The following is a 27766-nucleotide window of genomic DNA, read 5'->3' as shown; positions in this document are numbered from 1 at the left end:
AAGATAAATAAAAGCTCCAAGTTTAGGGAGAACTGGTGGTAATTCTCTTTGTGCTCAAGTGACAGAGGCCTATTTTTGGAGCTGAAGATCCCGAGTTCTGCTTCCCATGCTTGGCTAACAGCCGGCATTTCTGGTGTCTGTCTGCAGTCAGCCCTGGTTCAGTAAAAGTAGTCCATCACAGAAGGTGTAGTTCATCACATGACAGGTAGCTAGAGAGCGGAGGATAGAACAGGTGAATCAGGAGATCTGGGTTCTTTTTATGGTTCTGCTTTGACTGACTGTGACTTGTAGAAATTGCTTAACATCTGTGCCCCAGGGACTGACTACAGATAATATTTTGTAGGGATATTAAAGAAGGTACTAACAGTGATTCCCCCAAGTGACAGTGACCCCCTCATAATTTGTCCCCCACACTTTAAAATCCAACAGTTTCACCAAGTACAAAAATCTCTTGGGTCTTCTGTTAAAACTTGTAAGCTACTGTCTGTAGAAACCATTGCTTATATCTATCCTGTGAAAGATACTTTGTTACTATGTAAAACTTACAAACAAGTTAATTGACTTTGTTCTTGAAGTAATTGATACAATGTAAACAAACACTATAAGCCGTTAAGTGACTTTCACTTCATTCAACGGCTCCTAGGACAGACCCCCACTCTCTGTGATTAAAGGGCCGGGAATCTCAAATGAATTAGCACACAGCCTGAAAGTGGTGGAGACAGTAAATTAAAATATGGTTAAGATATGGAATGTATGCTGATGAATGCTTGATATACATGAATGGTTAGGGAGGTGCCAGCCTAGAAAGGGAGTATCCATCGGCCGAAGAATGTGTCGAGTAGGACCACCAGACAACCCCCTGAGGGTAAACTGGGATCCACCCCATCACCTGGAAGGATGAGAAACACAAACTTTGGACAGTGTGGAGCCACCAGGAATGTGCCACTTTGGACAGGAATGTGCCATCTGCTGATTGAGTCAGCAACAGCAGGATGAAACAGCTCCCATAAACTAACATAGGAATTAAATCCTATAAGAATGGACTCTCAAGACTGAGGACTTTGAGTCTCTGGTGCTTCTGCCAACCTCCAGGAGCATCAGGTGCATCTGACACAGACTCGGCTCCATCCTCATGACCAAGATACCTGGCCAGTAACTTGGCATGAGCAACTTCTAGGCTGGTAACTATAACACCTATACAGAACTTAAATGAATGATTGTGTGAATGAACCTCTCTCTCTCTCTCTCTCTCTCTCTATATATATATATGTATGTGTGTGTGTGTGTGTGTATAAGAAATAAGTAGTCAAACAACATTGTTTACTTTTATCTTTTGCTTTATCAGTATATTTACAATAAATGTGGCATCTTTGCCTTATCCCTCTTAATAAGATCCTGCTGGTTTTTATTCTATTGGTATAACAATTTCAATGATCTACTTTGTCTTTTGAAGTAAAGTACCTGCTGAAGAAAAGCATTATATATCTTTTTCATCAAGCCATACATTGTACAAATACATTTATAGTTATAAACTGACAGTTGCTCTAAATATCAGATATTAAAGCAATACCCTAATTAACTCTTTCTGATCCTTTCATCATCAAATATTGAAGTGCCAAACATTAATTAAAACAACAGAACACCCTTGTGAAGTAATTAATTATTATTAATCTCATTTTGGTGGAGTGAGTGTAAGTGGTGTAAGGGAAGTCAGTGACAGAGGTGGGAACTGAATTCAAGTTTTGACTTTCACACCCCTGCTCTAACTACTAAAAAACACTGATAGGGTCTTAAGACATTTTGTGTTACTGACTACAGGTTAACAGATCTTACTTTTAAAAAGAAAACTGCTCCATGGATGTGATATCTCAAACTTTACTTAGCACATACTACGTAGATATGTAATACTACTATGTACAAAAGGGCTTAGTTACCTTAAGTTCCTTTGGCCATTTGTCATTCACTCTAATTCCCTTAGTGTGGTATGCTACATGAAATGCTGTAGCAAGAGTGTCTCTCTTTTGGCTTTTTTAAAACATACAATTAAGCATTGGTCTCTGCTGCTGTGGGTCTTAATTTGTATCTGATGTGATTTCTACATTCTTGCCAGAAAGCACCACATATGAGATTGCCAAACATGATGGGTGTGATCAAAGACGTGAGCCCAGCTAAACATTTAGTGCCCTGCCTTAGCTGTTCTGAAAGCCAGAGGTGCATGGTTCTGCAGTGATTACAAGGAAACTGTTGAAGTAGAAATTATTGCCATGGAGCTGCTGTCCCAGAGGTTTCAGGAGTGTTCCAGAACTTGGATGGTGAAGGAGATGGATTGTCATGGCTGGATTCTTAGGAGGGGTTTTTCCTCAAAGGGTTCAGTTGTCTGGTGTGTTGGGAGCTGTTATTTCCACAAGTGCTTGGCCTAATTTGTGCCCACAGCTTCTGCAAGCAGTGGCTGGTAAAGAGCCTTATCTGCCAGAACCAAGGTCATGTAATAGATGATTCTGCTTCTTTCTGTGCAGGAAAGTAAGTACAGATGTTCATTTAGTCTAGTCACAAAAAACGGTGTGGAGCAGACAGGTATTCTCTCCATTTTAAAGATGGATAAACTGCGGCACAGTGAGAATTAATACTGATAAATAGCCTATTAAATATCAAACATTAAATGTATCACCTTTTTATTTATATGCAACACTTTTTATTTATCTCGTAATAGAACTGTCATAGATTCATAGATTCTAGGACTGGAAGGGACCTCGAGAGGTCATCGAGTCCAGTCCCCTGCCCACATGGCAGGACCAAATACTGTCTAGACCATCCCTGATAGACACTTATCTAACCTACTCTTAAATATCTCCAGAGATGGAGATTCCACAACCTCCCTAGGCAATCTATTCCAGTGTTTAACCACCCTGACAGTTAGGAACTTTTTCCTAATGTCCAACTTAGACCTCCCTTGTCCCGGTTAACGTTGCTGATCAATTAGGGAACATGCTTATTTAAAGTTGTGCAATGCTCCCCTTTGGCAGCTGCCTGCTTTGTCCTCTGCTTGCAGGAAGAGCAGCCCGTTGCAGCTAGCTGGTGGGGGCTTGGAACCGGGGTGGACCAGCAGCCCCCCTATCAGCTCCCTACTCCCCTAAGGTCCCTGTGCTGCAGCCGCCCAGCAGGCTATCAATTGCCAGCAGTTCAACTGTCCCTTCCCCCACTGCCATGTGCTGCTCCTGCCCTATGCCTTGGAACTGCTCCCAGAGACTCCTGCTTGCTTTGCGGGGGGGCTAATTCATAGATTCATAGATTCTAGGACTGGAAGGGACCTCGAGAGGTCATCGAGTCCAGTCCCCTGCCCGCATGGCAGGACCAAATACTGTCTAGACCATCCCTGATAGACATTTATCTAACCTACTCTTAAATATCTTCAGAGATGGAGATTCCACAACCTCCCTAGGCAATTTATTCCAGTATTTAACCACCCTGACAGTTAGGAACTTTTTCCTAATGTCCAACCTAGACCTCCCTTGCTGCAGTTTAAGCCCATTGCTTCTTGTTCTATCCTTAGAGGCTAAGGTGAACCAGTTTTCTCCCTCCTCCTTATGACACCCTTTTAGATACCTGAAAACTGCTATCATGTCCCCTCTCAGTCTTCTCTTTTCCAAACTAAACAAACCCAATTCTTTCAGCCTTCCTTCATAAGTCATGTTCTCAAGACCTTTAATCATTCTTGTTGCTCTTCTCTGGACCCTTTCCAATTTCTCCACATCTTTCTTGAAATGTGGTGCCCAGAACTGGACACAATACTCCAGCTGAGGCCTAACCAGAGCAGAGTAGAGCGGAAGAATGACTTCTCGTGTCTTGCTCACAACACACCTGTTAATAATGTCAGGGTGTCCCCCTGCTCCTGCACCCTGCTTACCCCTTCTCCATATAGAGCAGGGAGGTGACACCGGTGGAGAGAGACAGAGAGTGCTTGGGGCAGCAGCTGCTGTCTCAACTTCCTGATCCACTTAAAAAGACAATGCACTTAAGAGTGGGTCAGCTTACTTAAAGGGGCAGTGTGCATCTCTCTCTCTCTCTCCCACAAACAAGGTGTGTGTCTGTCTCTGTCTGCTGTGTTCGTATACACAGTGATTTTTTAATCAATGAGGTTCAAGGGAAGATTCATCAGGAAAGTGTTCACCTGTTAAAGCAAGACACATGGGATATGAAACATTGCTCACCTCTGGTGGAACCTCTCACACCAGCACAGAACTCTGGTCCATGATTACAATAATAAGCCACCTCTGTTCAAATAATCATCCAGTCCGGCCTGCTTCCTTCCCTACAGCTTGCCTGAATCCCAGCTCTAACCAGACTTGAATTTCCCCTGGCATTAGCTATTGCAGGTCCCTCCTCTCTGTCCTACTTGAGCCCCAGCTCCCCAGGTTCCCACCTCTGCTGGATGCTATTGACACTGTGAGGGAGTGCTCACCCCACACCTGCCCCTGAAAGGGTTAAGGTGGCTAGACAGGCCAATTAACCACCTAAGATGCACCTGGAGGAGGAGCCAGGGAGCAATGAGAACTAATTAAAGAGTGAAGCTGAACAGGAACAGGTGGGGTTGGTATAAAGCAAGGTAGCTTAGGGCAGAAGGGGGCTGCAGGGAGGAGGTCTGCAGTCACTCTCTGAGGCTAGGGAGAGGTGAGGGGGTCTTGGCCAGGAGGGAAGGGTGTAGCCGGAGAAGGGTAGAGAAGGAGACTGATAGAGGCAACATAGGAAGCAATCCAAGGAAACAGAAACAAGGCATGGGACAGGGTAGACCTTAGCTGCTGGTTTTAGGGTCCCTGGGCTGGAACCCAAAGATGAGGGTGAGCCCACGTTCCCCTACCAGCCACTGGGGATGTGGCACCATAGAGGGGCAGTGAATTGGAAGACTGCCTGGGGCAGTTGGTGACACTCGGTACACAAACCTCCCAGAAAGGAGAAACTACAGTGACCTAGCCAGAGGGCCAAGCCACCAGGAGGGAGCCATCGAGTTCAGGTAGAGAGAGTGTCATACAGTCAGCACTCGCAGGCAGGGGCTTCAGAAAGGCAGAGCTAATTCCAAGCTGCAGCCACAAGGAGGTGCCCCATTGGGGGTGAGAGCACACTCTGACAGTGTGGACACTTGTGGATGGGAGGGAAGAGGTAGATGTGGTATATCTTGAATTTAGTAAGGCTTTTGATACTGTCTTGCATGACCTTCTCATAAACAAACTAGGAAAATACTACCTAGATGGAGCTACTATAAGGTGGGTGCATAACTGGTTGGAAAACTGTTCCCAGAGAATAGTTATCAGTGGATCACAGTCAAGCTGGAAGAGCATATCAAGGATCAGTTTTGGCTGCAAGGATCTAGTTCTATTCAATATCTTCATCAGTGATTTACATAATGGCATAGAGAGGACACTTATAAAGTTTGTGAACGATACCAAATTGGGAGGGATTGAAAGTGCTTTGGAGGATAGGATTAAAATTCAAAATGATCTGGACAAACTGGAGAAATGGTCTGAAGTAAATAAGATAAAATTCAATAAGGACAAATTACACCCGGAGGAATTCTGCGCCAAAAAATAAAAAATTCTGCCCACAATGTTTGAAAATTCTGCAAAATTCTGCATATCTTATTTGTCAAAATAACACAATATAATCATGCCAGTTTCAATTATTTTGGTAATTTATTTCAAGATATCTGTCAGTATGTATAGACCAAAAAAAAAAAAAAAAAAAAGAAGAAGAAGAAAAAAAAGAAAAGATTCTGGCAAAGTTGTTTTTGACAGATTCCTTACTAGGCATATTCATACAGAACTTTGTAAAAAGAACAGGAGTACTTGTGGCACCTTAGAGACTAACAAATTTATTAGAGCATAAGCTTTCGTGGGCTACAACCCACTTCTTCGGATGCAGTGGGTTGTAGCCCACGAAAGCTTATGCTCTAATAAATTTGTTAGTCTCTAAGGTGCCACAAGTACTCCTGTTCTTTTTGCGGATACAGACTAACACGGCTGCTACTCTGAAACAGAACTTTGTGTAATTCATTTATATTACAATACAGAACTGTAATTCCTGCACCTGTCAGAAGCAGGGCAAAGGCCTGGGGAGTCAGGGGTAACGGAGGACCTCAGGGAGAGAGAAGGAACCTAGGAGTGAAACTGGAGAGTGTTGGGTGTGGGTGGGAGGTTTTTCTTCATGGGGGGTGGGATTGTTAGGGTATTGGGAAGCCTCCCCCATGCAGACTCTGGATGACCCCAAGCCTCTCCCATTCAGTCAGGCACATCTGCCCCATCCCCAAACCCCTCATCCCCACGGGTCTCTGCAGCCTCCCTCCCCCCTCCCCAGGCTCAACGCTGTCACCCAACTAGCTCCTGAGCCCATGTGCCAGTCTGTCCTCCCTACAAGTCATTCTGAATCCCAGTCTGTGACCCCCCAGCAGCCCTGTGTGCCCCACTCTGTCCTAAACTGGCTCCACGGGCAAGGTGCTGCTCATGGGGGAATTCTGCATCACTGGCCATAGAATTTAGTATTTTCCCGCATAAAATACATTTTGCCTCAGAAGTGCTGCAATTCTGACTTTTGCACACCAGAGGCCGCTGTGGCACTATAACAGCAGGCATAAAGCAGCTGGCTGTTCTGGTATCACAGCGGCCTCTGGTGGGAAAAAGGCAGAACTGCAGCACTTCTTAGGAAAATGTTTTTTATGTGGGTAAATACAAAATTATGCGAGAATTTCCCCAGGAGTAACAAATGCAAAGTGCTCCACTTAGGAAAGAACCATCAGTTGCACACATAGAAGATGGAAATGACTGCCTAGGAAGGAGTACTGCAGAAAGGGTTTTGGAGGTCATAATGGATTACAAGCTAAATATGATTGAACAGTGTAACACTGTTGCTATTAGCAGGAGTGTTTTAAGCAAGGCACAAGAAGTAATTCTTCTGCTCTACTCTGCACTGATTAGGACTCAATTGGAATATTTTGTCCAGTTCTGGGTGCCACATTTCAGGAAAGATGTGGTCAAATTGGAGAAAGTCCAGAGAAGAGCAACAAACATGATTAAAGATCTAGAAAACATGACCTATGAGGAAAGATTGAAAAAATGGGTTTGTTTAGTCTGGAGAAGAGAAGACTGAGAGGGGACATGATAACAGTTTTCAAGTACATAAAAGGTTGTTTCAAGGAGGAGGGTGAACAAATTTTCTCCTTAATCTCTGAGGATAGGACAAAAAGCCGTGGGCTTAAATTGCAGCAAGGGAGGTTTAGTTTGGACGTTAGGAAAAACTTCCTAACTGTCCGGGTAGTTAATCACTAGAATAAATTGCTTAGGGAGGTTGTGGAATATCCATCATTGGAGATTTTTAAGAGCAGGTTACACAACGACCTGTCAGGAATGGTCTAGGTAATACTTAATCTTGCCATGATTGCATGGAACTTGACTAATGACCTCTCGAGGTACTTTCCAGTCCTATGATTCAGACACCTTCTCACACATCTGAAGTGTAACCACATCACCTCAGTCCTTAAATATCTCCATTGGCTCCCTGTTTATAGAAGAATGTGGTTACAATTCACCCTATATTTCAAAATCCTTCCATGCGCTGTCTGCAACTTTTCTGGATCACACAGGTGACTTTCCACAAATGTTTTAGAGAGATTAGAGACAATTTGAGAAACTCACCAGGACTTTCCCAGGGAATTGATTGCTGACCCTGAGGTTAATCTGATAAACCTTGATCTGTACAGGAGCGGTATTGTTCTCCTGGAAGTAGACTTTAAAGTCCACCAGTCCCTCTGCCTTCTCGCACAGAGCCGTGAGCTGGTAGTGTCAGGTGCCCTTGGAAGTCGTATCTCTGTCCATCAAAGGTGGCATAGCACAGATTCCTTGTCACAGAGCAGATGGCATAGCTGGAAGGGTAACAGCCCCGTACGCCATTCACTAGCCCGCATCTCTCTGAATGTTTGCATGTAGCACCCACACATTCGACTTGTCTAGTGGCTGCATTGCACATGCACCATGTCCCACATGCCTCTTCGATCCAGAAGCTCTCATTGGGGGCATGGGGCACCCTTTAAACTGGCACCCACAGTTGCCCTGTGGGATGCATTTGCCCTGGCTCAGCACAAAACCATCCTTACACTGGCAGCTTTCCACGCAGGGGTCTTGGCAGCTGCTGGGGACTGACTGGTCCACACACGTGGCTGGGCAGGCTGTTCCACAGAGCTGGTACTGGCTGTTCTCCAGGGGGCACTCCATGGCTGGAGAGTGAAGGACCCACAGATTTAGCAGCAAGTTCTCTCCATGAAAAAGCAGAATTTAAAATAGACAGAAAGGGACATCTCTAATGGGGCACAGAGAGCTCTCCAATCCCACTCACCTCAAGAAGAGTCAATGATGCTCATCACATTGCAGGAGGTGCCTGGCACCCTAAAGGATCAGGCCCATAAAGGGATGATTGACTTAAAAATTGGCATCAACTTATCTCAGACTCCCATGTGTCATCGGCAGATGTTATATATTCACAGTGAGAGCCACCTTAGAAATACCATAGACAGACAGGCAGAGATACTGTAGGTACAGTACAACCAAGAGTCCTCATATCCCAACCACTGCTCAAAGCACTAGGCCACACTCCCTCCTAAGGAGAAGAATAGAATGCAGGAGTGCTGACCCCCAGACCCGTTTATATAATGTTGGCATTCAAATCTGTACTCACGGCATCTGGCCAGCTGCCTCCATTCTCCAATCCTGACCCCCTCCAGCTGGCAGGCGTCCACGTAGGCCTTCAGGACCTCACACAGGGCCTTCCTGTAGTCGTCGTTGTGGCACAGATCGTACATGCAGTTGTCCAAGTAGACTGTAGGATCCACCTTGATGTGGCACTGGCTGAAGGGCCCATCTGAGACCTTGGTTATCAGGCCGCACGAGGCCTCCTCCTTGTACTTTCTGGCTATGCTGGGGGCACAGGGTCTGCAACCTCCAATGCAATTGTGCCAGCAAAACTGATCCTCATCTTCCACTTCCCAGTTTTGCTCCTGGAGTATGGCACTGGGATCCTGATCCTCGGCTGGGGTCCAGAAGTCATCGGAAGGGTCCCCATTATAATTGCTGCACAGACCGCACAGGCTCTCAGAGAAGTCATTAGGGACGGTGACCCTCAGGTGTTTGTTCCAGTCGTAGGACACTCTGAGGTTGAAGTTGGTGTGGAGGACGAGGGAGGTGTCGCTCTGATAGAGCCGAAGGGCCCCATTGTTGAGGGAGATGGGTAAGTGGGCCCTGGTGTTATTCACCTTCATGGTGAGAAAGAAAGGGCAAAGGTCACAATCGACGGCACTAGTCATTTACATTTCATTCTGACCTCTGCTCAGATTAGCAATGGGCCCCATCCAAAATTTTCAGTGAATCTGGTCCCAAATCGGAGCCAGAAATAGTTTATAGCATCATGTTAGATAGAACTGGCTGGAGAAAAGTAATTCTTTATGGTGGAGGATTTCAATATTTCGAAAATTGGTTCCGTCCCAATTTAGAATAAATCTAATCAATTGCAAAATTTTCTCTGAAGGGAAATGGAGACCCGGCTCTGAGGCAATCCTGCTGGCAAGATGCCAAAGAGCCAGGTCAGCAAGCTGGGAGAAAACCAGGTGGGTTTTGGAATTTGCATGGTTTCCATCAGAACATCATTGAAATTGGACCATCTCTTCAAAGCCTTTTGATTGTCACAAATTGGCAAATACTGAAGAAAAACTATTTCATTGGGATTTCAAAAGGACTAAGACTAGGAATTGGTGAGGCCAACCATGGGGGAGGGGGACGGCTCTGGTTAGAGCCTTTAGGGAGCCACCCCTGTGGGGGAGGGGTCTATGGTATTGCCAATCTCAAGAGATCAAAAATTGTGAGTCAGACCCTAAATCTCATGAAATCGGCCCCAAGAAATAAAGAGCTTCTTTTAAAAGGACTGCACTGTGAATTGCGGCCTGTCTTTTGATGTTAGAACTCTCCCGCCCACCTCAGTGCGTGTCTGTGACAATTCATGTTGCCCACTCTCCTAAGGGAAGGGGATTTTGGTCCCTGTTGCAGGAGCTGTCACCCCCACATTTGCCTGTCCCCTGTGCAGTAATTAATCCTGTCCCCCAGTTCCCCCTTCTATTCTCTCTGCACCCATTCCCCCCATCAGTTCAGCCACCTCAGTAACCCCCCATTGCCCACCCTCCATCGGTCCAGCCCCCCCACCCCACCCCAGCCCACATCCCCATCAGTCCAACACCCCCAGTTCAGCTCCCCATTCTCCACCCCAGCAGTACAGCTCCCCTCAGTTCAGCACCCCAGCCCCCACCTCCATCAATCCCCCGTCAGTTCAGCCCCAGCCTCCGCCCCAGCAATCCCAGACTCCCACCTGCTCAACTCAGCCCCCCACAGCCTCTCCTCTGCTCCTCCTGGGATTTTTCACCCCTCTCCCTCCCGTCCCAGGGAGGCCTGCAATGGGTTGGGAGCAGCTCCTGGGGCTCCTCACCCCCATTTGCCCCTTCCCAGGGTGGGTGCTGTGGGTGGGGGAGGAGCATAGGAGCTGTCCCATCCCGTTGCTCATGGGACAGGGGAAGGGAGGGAGCGGCACCACCCTGGGCAGCTGGACTCTTTGCTCCCCCAATCAGAGCGGTGAGCGGAGAGGAGCGACTTTGCTGGCTCCCAGCGGGGCTGGACTTCACCAGGGGCCTGGAGCTTCTCGCGCCATCACCAGACAAGCCCCAGCCCCCCGGCAAAACCCCGGCACTTGTGAAAAAAACACAAGACTGGCAATGCTGGGCCTGTGTCAGCTGGAGCCATTAGGGAACAGCTCCTGAGGGAGAGGGGGCTGCATTGGTTAGAGCCATTAGGGAGCGGCCCCTGTGGGGGAGGGAGCTGCGTCCATTGGAGCCGTTAGGGAGCAGCTCCTGTGGGGGAGGGGGCTGCGTCGGTTGGAGCCGTTATCGAGCGGCTCCTGTGGGGGAGGGGGCCACGCTGGTTAGAGCCATTAGGGAGCGGCTCCTGTGGGAGACGGGGCTGTGTTGGTTGGAGCTGTTAGTGAGCAACTCTTGCGGGGGGGGGGGAAGCCATGTCGGTTAGAGCCATTGGGGTGCAGCTCCTGTGGGGAGGGGGCCATGTTAGTTAATAATCACACTTACTATCTACCACAGCCAGAAAAATCTCATCTTACTGTGAGCACTGATTTAGCTGAATTCTCTGTCAATCTTGATATTGAATGGCAGGAATTCACCAATCACCTATTAAAAGGTAAAGAGGTAACACAGTTCCTAGAACAAACAAAAGGGAATGTGGGAAACCGAACCATCCATATTATGAATACAAACAGGGATATGTTAAGAATTGCCACTGCAGAGAGACAGATAACAGCTTACCATTGGTATGACATATTTTCCGGATGGTCCCCCACAACTACTGTAATGTTACATCCCCTACTATTGCCTTATTCCCTGAATAAGATCCTGCTGGTTTTCATTTTCTAAGTATAACAGCATGACTGCCTTCCCAGGGCTGGGGAGAGAACCGAAGAGTCCTGACTCCCAGCTCCCTGCTCCAACCCCTAGACTCCACTGCCCTTGCAGGGACACGGTTCATGGAACAAGCCTTGCACCATTAGTGCCTTTCGCCTTTCTACAGAGATTCATGTATTGCCATTGGCAAGTGACAACGGTCTGATCCAACATGGCTGATGAGAGCAGGGCATGGAGGAAGCGAACGGATAGGATTTAATACCCCAGCAGGGGGCAGTACCTTGTAATATATCCCCTTTTTGAAGCACCCTCAGATCTGCAGAGGCACGCAGCCCTGGCCATCAAAGAGGAAGCCATCATCGCACTGGCAGCCTTCGGCGCCGGTGTCTGGGCACTTCCTGGCATCGGTGATCCTGGCACAGGTGGTGGTGCAGAGGTCGGCGCACAGCTTGTAGTGACTGTTGGCCGGGCAGCTCAGAGCTAAAGCAGAGAGAGAAGTAATTGATGGCTGGAGAGATCTCACCCCACACCTTAGAGGGACAGACATGAAGGAGAGGAGAATCTAACAGGGACGAGAGGATCAGGTCACCTTTATAACGGAACATGAAGTTGTTGGTTCCCACCCAAAGGAGTCTCTCAAGAAGCCCAGCGGCCTGGAATGAGATACCTAGATACCTGCAGAGGGAGGGGAGCGAGTGGGACAGGCCCTTGTGCTACACCAGCATCACGGCACTTACTGCAGAAGGAGGTGCTCCTCCAGGGCTGGACGGTGACCCGGAACTCCTGGCAGGCTGTCACGTAGCTGTGGATGCTCTGGCACAGGACCTGGGAGTCCCCATTGCCCAGGCACAGATCATACAGACAGCTGTTGAAATACACAGTGGGGCTGACTGTGCTGTGGCAGGTGGCGAAGGGGCCATCGGGCACCGTGAGCAACCCGCAGTATTTGCGCTGTTTGAAGAAGTCCTTCTTCATCTCCTTGCAGACCAGACAGCTGTTCCTGGTGCATCCATCCTCACAGGCCACCCCCGGGATCGGGACTTTCCGGGCAGAACTGAACGCTGCCACGTTAGGGGCCGCCCTTCCATCGGGGAGCAGGAACTCGTCGTCCCAACGCCCGTTGTGGTTCCCGCACAGGCCGCACGTCTGGCCCTGGTAGTTCCCTGGGATGGTGACTCTGGCGTGGTAAACCAGGTCATAGCTCACAGTGAGGCCGAAGTCTGTTTGCACCAGCACGTTTCCACCATGCTGATATGCTTGGAGCTGCCCATCGGTCACGACCACAGGGAGGTTGTGAGACGCCCCGTCCACATGGAAGAGACGGAGCATTCCCTGTGAGTCGGGGGAGTGGATGCTGTAGGGGTGGGTTATGGGCACAAGATAGGGTCTCAGTGACACCTGGGCAAATCTGTAGTGACTCCACTGAACTCAATTATGTTATGGTCACTTCTGATTTCACTGACCCCAAGGTAAATCCAGGGTCACCTCTTCCAGTGTAATGGCATCAGGGCCTGATTCTGATATCAGTTCCCTGGGCTTACTCTGCAATCATCCACTGAGCGCAATGAGCTGAGGGCAGGATTCCGATCTCACTTGTCCCAGAGAAAATCCAGAGCGATTCTGCTTTCTTCAGCGGGATGCCTCTGGATTGGCCCTGGTGCCAATAAGGTCAGGATCAGAACCTGAGTGTCTGACCCCTCCTGCCTGCGCGCTCCTAATGAGTGACCCAGGAGACAAGTGCTCCTTGCATTGCCACATCAGTGGGGCTGCCCCATTGCAGGGTTCAGCCCCCTGGGAACATCTTGAGCAGGACTTACCATGACAAGCCCCATCCTGTTCTGCAGCAGGGTGAGCGTGAGCCCGTAGACCTCCAAGGACACCAGCTTGGTGACAGACATCTTCCCATTGCCCCAGGGCACATTCTCCACCTTCACGGCAAAGAATGTCAGGTTCCCGGTGTTGGTGCAGGTCTTGGCCAGGATGTAGGTGCAGGTGCCTTGGAAATCGAAGGCGACCCCATCGAAGGAGAGGTAGTGGGGGTCTCCGGCTGCGGAGCATGTTGCGGATCCGACAGGCTGGCATTTCCGGATGCCATCCCATCCTGGAGCCCTCACCCCTTCTGCATCCCACCCCCCTGACCCAGCCTGGAGCCCCTTCCAGTGCCCCAAAGCCCTCATCCCTGCCCGTACCCCCTCCTGCACCCCAACCCCCTGCAAGGGTGGGGGAGAGGGAGGGAGGGGGAATGGAGTGAGCCGGGCAGGGCGTTGGAGTAGGGGTGGGGCAGGGGTGTTCGGTTTTCTGCTATTAGAAAGTTGACAACCCTAGCTGTGGGGATGTGTGGGGGGCAGACTCACTCTCCAGCCTGCTCCACCACACCAGGGCCGGGATTAAGGTTTTAGTGCTGGGGTGCTGCTGCAGGTGGTTGGTGCCCCCTCAGTAGCTTAGTATAGTTCACCCATTGAATTGGGAGGCTTCCTCCACCCCCGGTTATTTTCCTAAAGAAGCATTGATTTTTAGTAATTGATATTCATTAAAATGTGTTCAATTGCAACTAAATATAGCTTTACCCCAAGTTTGCTGGTGCTCTTTGCTAAGCAGGTGGATCCACATTTAGTTAAGCAATTATATAGCTTAACATACAGTTCTTCAAATTCTTAAAGTTTACATTTTTTATTGTTTGAAAATGGGGAATTATGCATTTCTTATTTACTTGATTTAACTTTTATTGTGATTGATTTGTGTCAAACTCTGGAGATCGGAATTCAAATAAAAAGGCACAAACTCAGCATTTAAACGTTTTTTAAGCAGTTAAATAAAACCACCTTACGTGCACTGGATAAATAAGAAAAGTTTGACAGTATGTTTAGCATTTAAAACTAATTTATTAAACAAAGTATAACTTTAGTGAATTGAACTGATTGTTTCTGGTCACCATGGCAAGATTTTAGAGCTAGTAGATCTCATTCTCTTACATCTACTTTTTATTCATAGTCTGCAAGAAGAAAACAAGCTTTTCTGCTTTTTCAGCTCCCAATCGGTTTAATGAATGAACGACTCATTCAGATGAATTAGTTAATAAACTGAAAATAGGGAAAAAAATTCTCTCAGCAGTAGCTTCTTCTGCATGTGCAGTCCAAAGCTGGTTCAGCATGTCAGTAAACTCTGGTTTCAAGACCTTAGCCAGTGACTTCCACCAGTTCAGACTTTCATTAAAACTTCAGCAGTGAACATACTGTTCCTTTTTAAAAAAAATTTAATTTAAATTATTTTAATAGACTATAGTAAGTTTGGCCTTAATACAGGTTGTAATAATTTCAAATTTATTTTTAAATAGGTTTATTTTTGAAAATAATTCTGTATCCAATTTAAATGAGACTTTTTTTTAATCATTGATTTTTATCCACCCTGATCCGAAGTGAGGTCTTTAGCTTGGGTCCTTCTGAACCAGTTCAGTCCGTAACTTCTCAATATGGGCAGGAAGCCACAGGCATTGGCAGCAGTTACCCCGATTCAGCTACTTTCCCACAATGCAGTGCTTCACATCTGGAAATTAGCCAGAAGCGCCTTCTCCTAGTAACAGAGCTGGACCCTCTGGGGTAGGTGTTTCAGGAATCCCAGCATGCACTGATGCTACCATGGCTGAGCTGTGGTGTACAGATGTGCTGAGGTGTTACGAAGACAGGCGAGAACCAACCAGCCATTTTGTGTCCTCTGTCCTAGCAGATGGGTTCCTCGCCTTCTGCAGACCCCTTTGTCGCTCAGCCATATCAGCTGAACAGTTTGAGAACAGTCTTTTAATGTGACTGGTGTAACCACACACAGCGTTCTAGATTGCTTTGCCTGGAATCAGCTTTCCCACTGCTAACTCATTTCTTAAAAGCACTGAGCACTCGTGGGAAAAGCTACGAGGAAAGAAATGGGGTGGAATAACCTCCTTACTAACTAGTTCATATCTGCCAGCAGCACAGCATAACAGAACCCATTCCTTAAACCCTGCAACAAACCCCTCCATCCCCCGGCCAGCTGTGATTGGGCTGGCTTGGCTATTGGACATAGGGGCATGTAGCTTCCTTTTGCAATGGGGAGACCTCTTGTTGTATTTGAACTGAATCCCATTTAATCAGCTCTTCTCCTTACCGTGCTCTCTGCTCTGAGGCTGGTTCTTGGGGCTGCCCTTCCCCCCCTTCTCCACACCAGCAGCCTGTTCTGGCTCTCACTTGGATTCCTCCACCTCCAAGTGCTCTCAGCTTCTCACTGTCTCCCCTTTCTCTGCAGACCCCTACAAAGACCGTGCTCAGTTCACAGCCACGGGGATTCGTTTCACTTCGGTGACTCGGAAGGACATGGGGAAGTACATCTGCGAGGTCCTCTGGACTGGGAGCGGGGGCATTGGCCGACTAAATAAGTCAGAAGTTGACCTCATCGTCCAAGGTACTATTGCCTTTCTGTAATTACAACTTGGGACCGGTTGCCATGGCTAAAGTTCCAGGCCTTCTAGTCTCGGAGAGAGGGGGCCCCTGGGGGCATGTTGCTAACTGTGGGCAAGGAGTGTGTTTTCATAGAGTTTAAGATTCGAAGGAAGCACTATGAACTTCTAACCTGCGTGGCACAGACCGGGGAACCTCCCCACTGACTCCTGCCGCAAGGAGGGTATTATTTTTCCCTACTAAGAGTCCAATGGCTTATTTGAACAATGTTGCTCTCCGCACACCACGGCATCATCAGTGGATAGCAAACTAGCCTGAGGTCACTGAAACAAGACTCTTTCCACATTGGACTTAGACTGTAGGGAAGCCTCAATCGTCTAAACCTGGTTCTCTGAAATTCTCACCCATGTCCCCTGACCACGGACCTGCAGGGCCAGAGCGGCGCATGAATGGAGCTTTAGGGCCTTCCTGAGAGCAGCGTCAGTCCTGCTGGAATAGAGCCATGGAATAAGGCTGCTTTGGGCAGTGGCAAGTATCCTGTAATCCAGTCAGGCTAGCCAGGTTCGAAGGGGGGCCCTGGGGAAAGCCTAATGCCCAGATTATCCAATGGTTTCAAAAGCCTCCAGTTCTGTTGGCTCCGCATCTTCAGAACCGTTAAACACAACTGGTTCTCGAGGACTGCCTCGCACAGGTAAATGCATAGCCCATTATGTGGCAAAGAAGAAACAATCCTAGCTACATGGGGGCACTGTTATTTCTGTAACACGCACTCAGGAAGTCTGACACTGTAACTGTTCCCCCTGCTGACGTGGGCAAGTCCATGCTTATCTTGCATTACATGCGAATGGCATTTAAGCAGAGATCCCCTTCATACAGATGTGCTGTCAGTCCACTTTTTCACACCTTGAAGACTCACTGTCAGCACCAATCTGAACCTTGGGTGTATTGTCTGCAGAAACCAATGGAGACTGTCCTCACCCCAGAAATGGTCCCTTCATGGCTGGGCTGAGGTCCCTGGCAAAAGATTAGGGGGGGAAGATTGCACTACTTTTACAGTGCCTGTTCTGTGGCCGTACCCAGAGCCTCACTCACAAATGCTGTCAGTCTAGCACCTTTCACCAGCGCTGCGAAATCAGTCACCGAATGGGAGCCCAGTGTTGGACCAAACTCTGTTTCCTTCCTTCAGGATTGCAGCAGTTTTGGTCAAACATTTTGTTTCGACAAGTTGCTCCATTAAAGTGGGAGGGACACTGGTTTCACCCACACGGCCAGCATCGCACCTTTCACCTGTCAGCAGGGTGGCTACTGCCAGCAGCAGGGCTCGTAGTCAAAGCGTTAATTTCTGGTCATGACACTTCTCCCCATGTGCACTTGCCATTTATGTTGAACGCCGGGCACCTGATTCTGTCTCCCTGCTCTTCGTACAGTCGTTTGCACCAGAACACTGAGAGCTGCTCTGATTTAGTTGCATTCCACACCCATTTTATTGTGGTGTAAATGACTGCCCAGGGAGCAGGGCAATGGAAGAGCCAGCCCAGTGAGTGCCATTAATCCTCTCTTGAATTAAAGGGCAGCTGGTGCAGAACCCACGCAAGGAACTGCTGCTCTCTGTGGAATGTGTCCCAGGAGATCCAGACAATAGTGTGGCTGGATTTTAAAGAAAAGTCCACTCCTATTTGTAGTTGTGCTGACATGAGTATAATCAAGCTTCAGGGCAGCACAGGATCTCTGCATGGGTCAGGAAGGAACCGCTTTTCACTCCTTCCCCATCGCAATTAAAGGTGCGTTGTCGGGGAATGACAGTTACACTGGCCTGAGCTCTGGAACGTCACTGATCAGCCCTGGAGCAGTGCCAAGAAAGCCCTGTCAATGGAAGGGGGCCCAGCCACTGACTTAGTTCACGAGTCAACGGACTATCAAGCTAGACATGGATGCTGCTTACCACTTACTTCACTTAAAATGAGCTGGCCATTTGTTTGCCTTCATGTCACTTAGCCGGTCCTCTATTAACCCATGACTGACTGGATTAGACTAAACGCAATTTAACAAATGCAGATGACCGCGTCTTGGGTGTGTTTAGGGCAGGGGGTCACAGCGGTGGGTTCAAGGGTCATCTGTAACATGTGCCTCTTTGCCTTGTGCTGACATGCATGGAAACAGATGGCTCTCCACCTCCTACCTGCCAATGCTACAGGTACGACGTCCTTATGACCTCCAACCCCAAGATCAACGAGAAATTCAGGAACTCCTGCTACGCGATCGACACCAAGACAGGAGTGCTGGTATGCACGGGGCAGGGGGCTGCTTGACTCGTGGGGAGTTTACGCCTCTGTCTATGCCTCCCTCACGCCTTCTTTCCCACTCCAGATGAATGAGCCCGTAACCAGCTTCGACACGGGGGATTATTTTTGCGAGGCTCAGAACAACGTTGGGACCACTCAGAAATCGGAAGCCATCCACTTGGACGCCAGTAAGGAAATGGGGACTTGCAGAGCCTGCGTGTGGGTGGGTGGTTGCGTGCGCACGTCCGCACTGGGCTCTTTGGAAGTCACTTGCAAGCTTACAATAGCCGGTGGTGTTACTGCCCCTTCCCCGGCCTCCTGCAACTACTCCCTGTACTGGCTGCGATAGATTAAAGATTGGACAGTGCCCAAGCGTCTTGATGGGAAAACAGGCATGTGCTTTGCTGCAAGGGCTGGGGAGAGCCTGGAACCAGAAGCCCATTGGGCTGCCCTGCTAAAAGAGCAACCTTCGCAGAGAATGGAGTCTCCTGAGAGCCGACAAGTGGTTTTTGGCGTATCCTGCCTCCTATGTGACCTCCGGAGCTGGGCCTCGGTACAGACCCGGAGGAGGCTCCTGCCCTAGCCTAGTGCACCCTGGGATTGGGAGTGACTGAAGTTGGGGATAGGTGTGTTTGCTGGGCCCAGTTCCGATGACAAGCATTCCAACCCTCCCCTCCTCTGAAAAGCTACCGTGCCGTCAGCCCCCGTTCCCTGGAGCTGCCCTCTTCCTCTTGCACTCAGCCCCTCCCATGACCCTAGATGCTGAACTGGTTGAGTTAAAGCTGAGACTGTAACTCGACCTATTCAAACTGAGCTGAAGGCTTTAGACTGTCTACATTGGTGCCAAATGGGGTTTTCAGTTGGGGTTAAACTCAATAGGGAAAACAGTGGGTTTTTTTCCTATCTACACAGCATCCGTCCTGGTATAACTCTGCTGTGAGGCGGTGCGGGAGTGGGGATGTGATTTTTATTTTTACAGATAGTCATTCTGGCACAATCCCAGTTGTGGATGCAGTTATACTGGTGTGAGGGTGCCTCAGACTGGGGTGACTTATTCCCTTTCCTGTACTGACATCGTTAAACTGGGACAACTCTTGTGTGTAGACAGAGCCCCTTGGCTAGACAAGGGCTACACTACAGCACGACCTGCTGATGTGACTGTGGAGGTGGTAAGCTACATCCACACTGGGTGGGGTTTCAAATCGGCTGAGCTACCCCCGTGCCTTTTTTAAACCTTTCCCCCTCGTCTAGACAAAGCTGCAGGTGCTAGAGCAATGCTGGGAGATCTCCCCCCAATAAGCCTCAGTACTGGACTCGGCCGTGTCTACAGGTCCAGGGCCAGCTGTGGGGAAAATTCACTTCCATGCTCTGTATCCAGGTCTCTTTCTCTCTCTCTCTCTCTGTGTGCCCTTGAATACAGCCCGCAGCAGTCAGAGTTTACAGTGTGTGAACGAGAGCAGAATTTGGCCCCCCCCCCCCTCCCCCCCGGTGTCTTGCACAGCCTGAACCCTGCTCCAGCATGTCAGGAGCAAATGAATCCTGTGTCTGGAAAATCAATGGTTAAAGGAATAACCCGGCTCTGCTGTTGCCTTATAGGGGCCGGATTTTGCCCATGAGTGACTCCTACTAAAGACAAGGGGCCTGATTCTTGTGTCAGTTCAGGGCACCTGCACCTCACTGGCCCAGCAAGGGTACCCGGTCTGACTTGCAGCTCCCCCGGTTGTCATCTCTCTAGGGTGGAGACATGGGTCTCTCTCCTTGCTGGCTGGGGTCTCTCCAGGCTGCTGCAGCTCCCTGCCTTCCCTGTGTTGGGTTAGTCTGCCCAAGCAGGCCTGCTGGCTTTCCCCTCAGAGACTAATAACAGTGGAATTGCTACAATTATAAGTTACCGCATGGTTCTTCAGTGCTTAATTTGTAATGAAATGCCAGGGCTCATAGGCGCTGACTCCGTGGGTGCTCTGGGGCTGGAGCATCCATGGTGAAAAACTAGCGGGTGGTTAGCACCCACTGGCAGCCAAGCTCTCCTCGCCTCCTCCTCCCCTGAGTGCACTGTGTCCCCACTCCTCTGCCTACCTCCCAGCGCTTCCTGCTACCTAACAGCTGTTTGGCGGTGCTTTGGACTTTCCGGGAGGGAGGGGGCGGAGCGGGGAGGAGGCGGAGAAAAGGCAGGGTGGGGACTTGGGGGAAGGGGGTGGAATGGGGGCGGGGACTTTGGGGAAGGGGGTGGGGTGAGGGTGGTGTAGGGGTGGGCCGGGGCCAGGGCAGGGGGCAGGTCGAACACCCACCTGGCAAAGGGGAAGTTGGCTCAAGCAATTTTTTTTTTTTACTTTCATAACTCATGAGGCAAGCCCGGAGATGCCGGGGCTCTGAACTGCCAGGCCCGGAGATGCCGGGGCTCAGCCCGGGCAAGCCCTGGCGCTAATTAGGCACTGCAGTTCTTCCTACATGAGCCTATTAATTTTTGAGGCAAAAGTGTTGCAGAGAAAACATATGAAAAAACAATTAAAAAACCTAAACGCCTGCTAATAAGCTTACCAGAGATCACCCCCTCCAATGTAGGCTTTGGTAGGAGCAGCCCTTCCCAGCCCCGCCCAGAGGTTTCCCTGCGGTGTCAAGTTCATCCCACTCTCTGTTCAGAAGAGAACACTGAGAGTCACTCCTTTATCCAGTTGGGTTCTTTGAAGTGACCTTGAACAGATAATCCACCAGACAACACGATCTCTGCTCCAAGTGCAGCTTCTAAAGCAGTGGTTCCCAAACTGGGGTTTGTGAACCCCTGGGGGTTCGCGAAATGTTACAGGGGGTTCTCGGGGGGGGGGGGAATACCCTAATGGCAGGCAGAGCTGTCCCCAGGGATCCCGAGCAGCACAGGGCCAGTAGCCCGGAGCCCCTGGACTTCCAAGACCTAAGTAGATAAAGCAAGCATATCTATCACACTGAGGAGATTTAAACTTCAAGACTCCTTATAAGAAATGGAAAGGGAGGTGGATATTTTTTGCTGTTTTTTTAAATTAAATAGGCAGCTAGTATTGTTTTTAAAATTATTATGAAGAACAAGTTTAAGCTTTGTTGTAACATGCGTTGTTTGCCTGGACTGCTGAAGACCTGAATGCTTGTGTAGGAGGAACTCTTTGAGTTGGCTTCTTAAATACAGTACCTTCCTGCTGTTTCACATCTGATGCTCCTTGATGAAACATAGGAGCCTTGTCTTATAACAGGCTTATTCAAAGTGATACAAGCTATGAAAGTGAGATCTTGAAAGAGTGTTGCTGTTTTCATAATGTAATAAACATGCTGTAATGATAAATAATAAATAGTGTGTAATAAGCATGCCATAAAAACAAATTTTATATTTCCAAGATCACTGCTTTTATAATTTATACTCAGGTAAAGGAGAAAATTCCTGGAAATATTCATTTTTAGGAGGGGGTTCGCAAAACTTGACATTTTAGTGAAAGGGGTTCACAGGTTGTTAAAGTTTGGGAATCACTGTTCTAAAGGATAGATGGAGGTGGGTCGTTTGCATTTCCTTCAGCCTCCAAGTATTTCCTGGGAAATCCACTTCCCATGTATTGTCCCAAAACATCCCCTGAAGTTTCTAATATCGTCCAGAAATTGTGTTAGTCAAGGCCATCCTCCAAGAGAAGTGCCGTACAATCCCTGAACTCCCAAAATACTTAAACTTAAGTTGGTTGGGTTTAATGTAATTCCAGTTTTGCCCAAGAGATTGTGTAAATCAGAATTCTGACAGATATGACAAAGGCCCTTTTATACGGCACTGGCCCTGGTGGTGTAAAGTTCAGTTTCTCACTGAGAGCAGTGTACAGGGCCTCAGTGTAGCTAGGAATCATCTCACACGGGGAGGAGACTAGACCATGTGAGGGGCTGCAAGGGCTGATCTGCTGCAGCCTGTGGATGACCCCCCGACTCTCCGTCCCTGTGATTGGGGGAGCAGAGGGGTTTGCCCCTGGTTGCTGGGGGCGAAGGCTTGCTGGGGGAGCGGAAGAAGTGACTGCTGGTTTCTGCTTTCCACAAAGGAAACATCATTTCCCACAAGGACATGAAAGCGCTGGTCGACAGCGGGAATGCTCGGATTATCGACGTGCGGTTGCCAGAGGAGGTGGCGAACGGCCATATCGCCAACTCGGTCAATATTCCAGGTGAGGGTTTGCTGTGGGTGCCAGCAACCAGGGCTTCGATTGCACTTAGAGGGAGCGTCCCCCCCACTGCAGAGGGCAACATGTAGTGTCACAGACCAGGGCATGAGCGGTCAGGCCGAGCGGTCAGAGCCAAGGGTCAAAGCTGGAGTCAGGAACTGAGCAGGGCTGGAGCAGGACTGGAAACAAGGCGGGCACAGGAGTGATCGCAGCTGCGGGCAGAAGCATGGAGGAGTCAGCGACCTGCCGCTGAGTTTAAATGCAGCTCCGTAGTCTCCTTGCAGCCAATGGAAGAGCCAATCAGGCGACTCTGCCACAGCCCAGCTGGGCTCATTAGCCTGCCTGAGGGCTGAGCCAGCCAGCCCCAGGTCAGCTGCAAGGACTCCAGGCCCATCGTTCCTGATACATAGCACTAGAGCCCTGGAGAAAGTGGAATTAGTAACTCAGCAGGGGGCGCTCTTTCTTCCCTGCTCTCCAGTGTGCTGGGGAAGTGACATGAGACCAAAGCTGGATCAATGAAGACCCTACGTGTGCACAAGCAGATGGGTGTGTAGAGGGCTTTCCCTTCACCCCCTCCCCTGGTTCTTGTCCCACAGACAGAAAGCAGAAGACCAGAAGTCCGAAGTGCAGGCAATGTGATGTTTATTGGGGTTGGTTTTAAGGCAGCATGTCAATAACTTTGACACTGCAGAGCCTTGTTCCCCAGTGTTCCGTTCTCTCCCCACTTTAGCAGGCAGCATTATACCTGCAATGCACGCTTGGGGTCCCCCCCCCCCTTACAATTGATGGTCATGTTCCGTTTTGGGGGTCATGAGTCTGGGGGTTTGGTCCCACCTCTTTTGTATCCCATGGGAGGGGTAAGGAGTGAGGTTGTGGTACAGTCAGGAACAGGTGCACTTTTTTTTTTTTTTTCTTTTTTGGCTTTTAGTGTGTTATACCTTCCCCCCAATCCCCTCCTGCCCTTCCCAACGGGTTGTTTGACCTTCCCTTAAGATAGAGGTTGAGGCAGTGTTAACATGTGCACTCCTATATTATACTTTCATTATACCCAGTAACACTTCAGCTGTTCTTATCTGTTCCCATTATACTAACAAACGTATCTGGCTAGGCAGAAGCAACATGCACAGTGTCTGTCCTTTGTTTACACATATTAGTAAGAATATAAATGTATCAAAAATTAAATGAGCAAACAAATCTAAAATTCTATCTCAGGCAAAAATACAGGCCTGAATTCTGCATTATTACTAGCACTCCTAATAGGGTGTAACCCTGGCCAAATTCCAGCTTGGGGAATTCTCTCCTTCCTTAAACTACCTTGGTGGTTTTAAATGGATGCAGGATTCTACTTCACTTCCTGTTCTAAATGGACGTGCAGAGTTTCCGTGTCTTGCTCATTTGCTGTGTTCCACCACAGAAGGTGCTGCATTTCAGGAGTGGGAAAAGTGGTAGCTTGTGTCCCTTTATAAAGAACGTGGGACTTGTATGCATAAACATAAGAGCATCATCGCCTGTATTTATGGAGCAGTGTAGCAGTCGCCCACAATCATCATCATCAGGGTTTAACTCTGCAACTTCAGCATCAAGATACAGACCTTTACCACTTGAGCTAAAGGAGTAACTCCATTAGCTAGTGTCACATCCCCATCTAGTGGAGATGTGATACACCAACACTGCTGATTGCGATCATCTCTCTCTCTTTCCCCCACCCAGCGGCAGAAGTCGAGGAAGCCCTGAAGATGGACCCTGAGACGTTTAAGATGAAATATGGCATGGACAAGCCACGGATGGATGACGAGAACTTGATCTTCTACTGCCAGAGGGGCAGGAGAGCGGCTCAGGCCACAAAGATCGCCATAACCCTTGGCTACGCCAAGTGAGCCTGCCCCTCCACCTTGGGCTCTTGTACCATGGGGCACTAGACCCTCAGGGAGATTGTGAACGTACCATGGGCTCTGTGGGTTTGGAGGCAAGGGGTGTAGGTGCTTAAAATGCCCTGGGTCCTATGGACTCCAGCCCTTCTGAGCGCCCCCCTAAGCTCTCACGTATAGGGTTATTAATAGAGAAATCAGTGGGTCGGGTGGAGAAGGAGAGGGCTCAGATATCCCTCAGCACCGATCTTGCTTATACTGGTGTATTCTGGAGTAAACCCACTGGAGGGGATGGTGGTACTCCAGATTCTCACCAAGGCCACAGAGACAAAGTCTTGGTTAGCTACTGAGAGAGAGGACAGAGTAATTCCTAGCTAACTGTTGAGCAATAGTCAACATGGTTTCTGTAAAGGGAAATCGTGTCTTACTAATCTATTAGAGTTCTTTGAAGGGGTCAATAAACATGTGGACAAGGGGGGGTCCAGTGGACATAGTGTACTTAGATTTCCAGAAAGCCTTTGACAGGTCCCTCACCAAAGGCTCTTACGTAAATTAAGTTGTCAAGGAATAAAAGGGAAGGTCCTTTCATGGATTGAGAACTGGTTAAAAGACCGGGAACAAAGGGTAGGAATTAATGGTAAATTCTCAGAATGGAGAGGGGTAACTAGTGGTGTTCCCCAAGGGTCAGTCCTCGGACCAATCCTATTCAACTTATTTATAAATGATCTGGAGAAAGGGGTAAACAGTGAGGTGGCAAAGTTTGCAGATGATACTAAACTGCTCAAGATAGTTAAGACCAAAGCAGACTGTGATGAACTTCAAAAAGATCTCACAAAACTAAGTGATTGGGCAACAAAATGGCAAATGAAATTTAATGTGGATAAATGTAAAGTAATGCACATTGGAAAAAATAACCCCAACTATACATACAATATGATGGGGGCTAATTTAGCTACAACAAGTCAGGAAAAAGATCTTGGAGTCATCGTGGATAGTTCTCTGAAGATGTCCGCGCAGTGTGCAGAGGCGGTCAAAAAAGCAAACAGGATGTTAGGGATCATTAAAAAGGGGATAGAGAATAAGACTGAGAATATATTATTGCCCTTATATAAATCGATGGTACGCCCACATCTCGAATACTGCGTACAGATGTGGTCTCCTCATCTCAAAAAAGATATACTGGCACTAGAAAAGGTTCAGAAAAGGGCAACTAAAATGATTAGGGGTTTGGAACGGGTCCCATATGAGGAGACATTAAAGAGGCAAGGACTCTTCAGCTTGGAAAAGAGGAGACTAAGGGGGGATATGATAGAGGTATATAAAATCATGAGTGATGTGGAGAAAGTGGATAAGGAAAAGTTATTTACTTATTCCCATAATACAAGAACTAGGGGTCACCAAATGAAATTAATAGGCAGCAGGTTTAAAACAAATAAAAGGAAGTTCTTCTTCACGCAGCGCACAGTCAACTTGTGGAACTCCTTACCTGAGGAGGTTGTGAAGGCTAGGACTATAACAGTGTTTAGAAGAGAACTGGATAAATTCATGGTGGTTAAGTCCATTAATGGCTATTAGCCAGGATGGGTAAGGAATGGTGTCCCTAGCCTCTATTTGTCAGAGGATGGAGATGGATGGCAGGAGAGAGATCACTTGATCATTGCCTGTTGGTTCACTCCCTCTGGGGCACCTGGCATTGGCCACTGTCGGTAGACCGGATACTGGGCTAGATGGACTTTTGGTCTGACCCGGTACGGCCGTTCTTATGTTCTTATGCTCTAACCCCATAGGGAATGTTCCCACAGCTACCTTGGTTCCTCAGGGACCCTTCAAATTCATCCGTATGACCCTGTGCTGGGGACAGGTTATTTCTCAAAGTTCTGGGCACAGCTCCGCCTCTGATGTTCTGGTCCCACTTGGGTTTCTGGCCCATGAGCAGTCACAGGGCTGGGTTTGTCTCTTCCACTCCAGAGGCAGCGGGTCCATCTAGCTGTGGATAGTCCCTCCCATCTCTCATTCTGATCCATATGTCACTTCCTGTCTCTGCAGGGCCCGTAACTACGAAAGCAGCTACAAGGAATGGTCTGAGAAGGAAGGGAAGTGAAGTGGAAATGACTCCGCGAGGGCTGGTGTCTGTCCCTCCACGCCCAGCAGCTGGCTTTACCCTGAGGATTCTTCCTTTGCTTCCTTGCTGCAACGTCGTCCTATTGCTGCTGATGCCCGGTGCTGGGATGGGAACGCTCTGGGCCCTGGTGGGCTCTTGGCTAACGCACCTGTCTGAGAAGCTGCCACTCTGCTTTCTGCCTCACCTTCCAGCCCAGTGTCTCACCTGCTCCAAATGTAGTCACTCCTCCTGCCCCCGATAGCAGCTGGGGGATTCAGGCACTTTATTGGGGGGGAGATATCTGCACCCCCACATTCACTCCATCTCCCCCAGCTCCCCTGGGAATCTGGGACCCCCACCCATACGCTTCCTATGGGGTAAGTCCTCCGCTCTTAAGGAGGTAGATTGAGGTGGGGTAGGAAAATGACCATCAATTCTTCAGCTGAATCTGCCACTTCCACCTGTAGCCTGCTATTTCTATAACATACTGGGTGCCCCTCAGCCACCTCTGCACGGGGGATTTTCTCTGCAGCCACTCCTGGAAAAGAGAGCTCTCTAGCATTTCCTCCGATGTAGTACATGGCTCTGATAAGGGATGGGACGTATGTGAAGGATGGAAGAATCCCATGCACTGCTACAGGCTGGGGACTGACTGGCTAAGCAGCAGTTCTGCAGAAAAGGACCTGGGGATTACAGTGGACGAGAAGCTGGATATGAGTCAGCAGTGTGCCCTTGTTGCCAAGAAGGCCGACGGCATATTGGGCTGCATTAATAGAAGCATTGTCAGCAGATCGAGGGAAGTGATTATTCCCCTCTATTTGGCACGGGTAAGGCCACACCTGGAGTATTGCGTCCAGTTTTGGTCCATCTGTCGTCTTCTTCTCCCCCTCTCCTCCTCCCCCCCCCCCCCAAGGGATGTGGACAAATTGGAGAGAGTCCAGTGGAGGGCAATGAAAATGATTAGGAGGGTGGGGCACATGACTTATGAGGAGAGGCTGGGGGAACTGGGGTTATTTAGTCTGCAGAAGAGAAGAGTGAGGGGGAATTTGATAGCAGCCTTCAACTACCTGAAGGAGGGTTCCAAAGAGGATGGAGCTTGGCTGGTCTTAGTGGTGGCAGATGACAGAGCAAGGAGCAATGGTCTCAAGTTGCTGGGGGGGGGGGGGCAGGGTCTAGGTTGGATATTAGGAAACACTATTTCACTAGGAGGGTGGTGAAGCACTAGAATGGGTTACTTAGGAAGGTGGTGGAATCTCCATCCTTAGAGGTTTTTAAGGCCCAGCTTGACAAAGCCTTGGCTGGGATGATTTAGTTGGTGTTGGTCCTGCTTTGAGCAGGGGGTTGGACTAGATGTCCTCCTGAGGTCTCTTCCAACCCTAATCTACGATTGTATGATGGCAACAAGACAACAGTGGAAATTGCTCAGGGTCAGCCAGGTTTTAG

The 27766-nt window shown here is 48.8% G+C and overlaps 1 protein-coding gene across 1 annotated transcript in view; it reads left to right on the top strand.

The window, feature by feature from the left end:
* The window catches only part of LOC135892786 (junctional adhesion molecule A-like), an 84602-nt gene extending 58279 nt beyond the window's left edge, over positions 1 to 26323 (top strand). Inside the window, exons 4-9 of the mRNA XM_065420585.1 lie at positions 15764 to 15919; positions 18076 to 18197; positions 18283 to 18385; positions 22235 to 22357; positions 24065 to 24227; positions 26269 to 26323. Coding sequence (XP_065276657.1) covers positions 15764 to 15919; positions 18076 to 18197; positions 18283 to 18385; positions 22235 to 22357; positions 24065 to 24227; positions 26269 to 26323 — 722 coding nt within the window. The remainder of the gene's footprint in view (positions 1 to 15763; positions 15920 to 18075; positions 18198 to 18282; positions 18386 to 22234; positions 22358 to 24064; positions 24228 to 26268) is intronic.
* The last annotated feature ends 1443 nt before the right edge of the window (positions 26324 to 27766 follow it).

The sequence above is a fragment of the Emys orbicularis genome, chromosome 20, assembly GCF_028017835.1.
Source record: "Emys orbicularis isolate rEmyOrb1 chromosome 20, rEmyOrb1.hap1, whole genome shotgun sequence".
NCBI classification, from domain to species: Eukaryota; Metazoa; Chordata; order Testudines; family Emydidae; genus Emys; species Emys orbicularis.
Note: the sequence above shows the minus strand (reverse complement) of the source record. Positions and strands in the feature narration are given on the sequence as shown.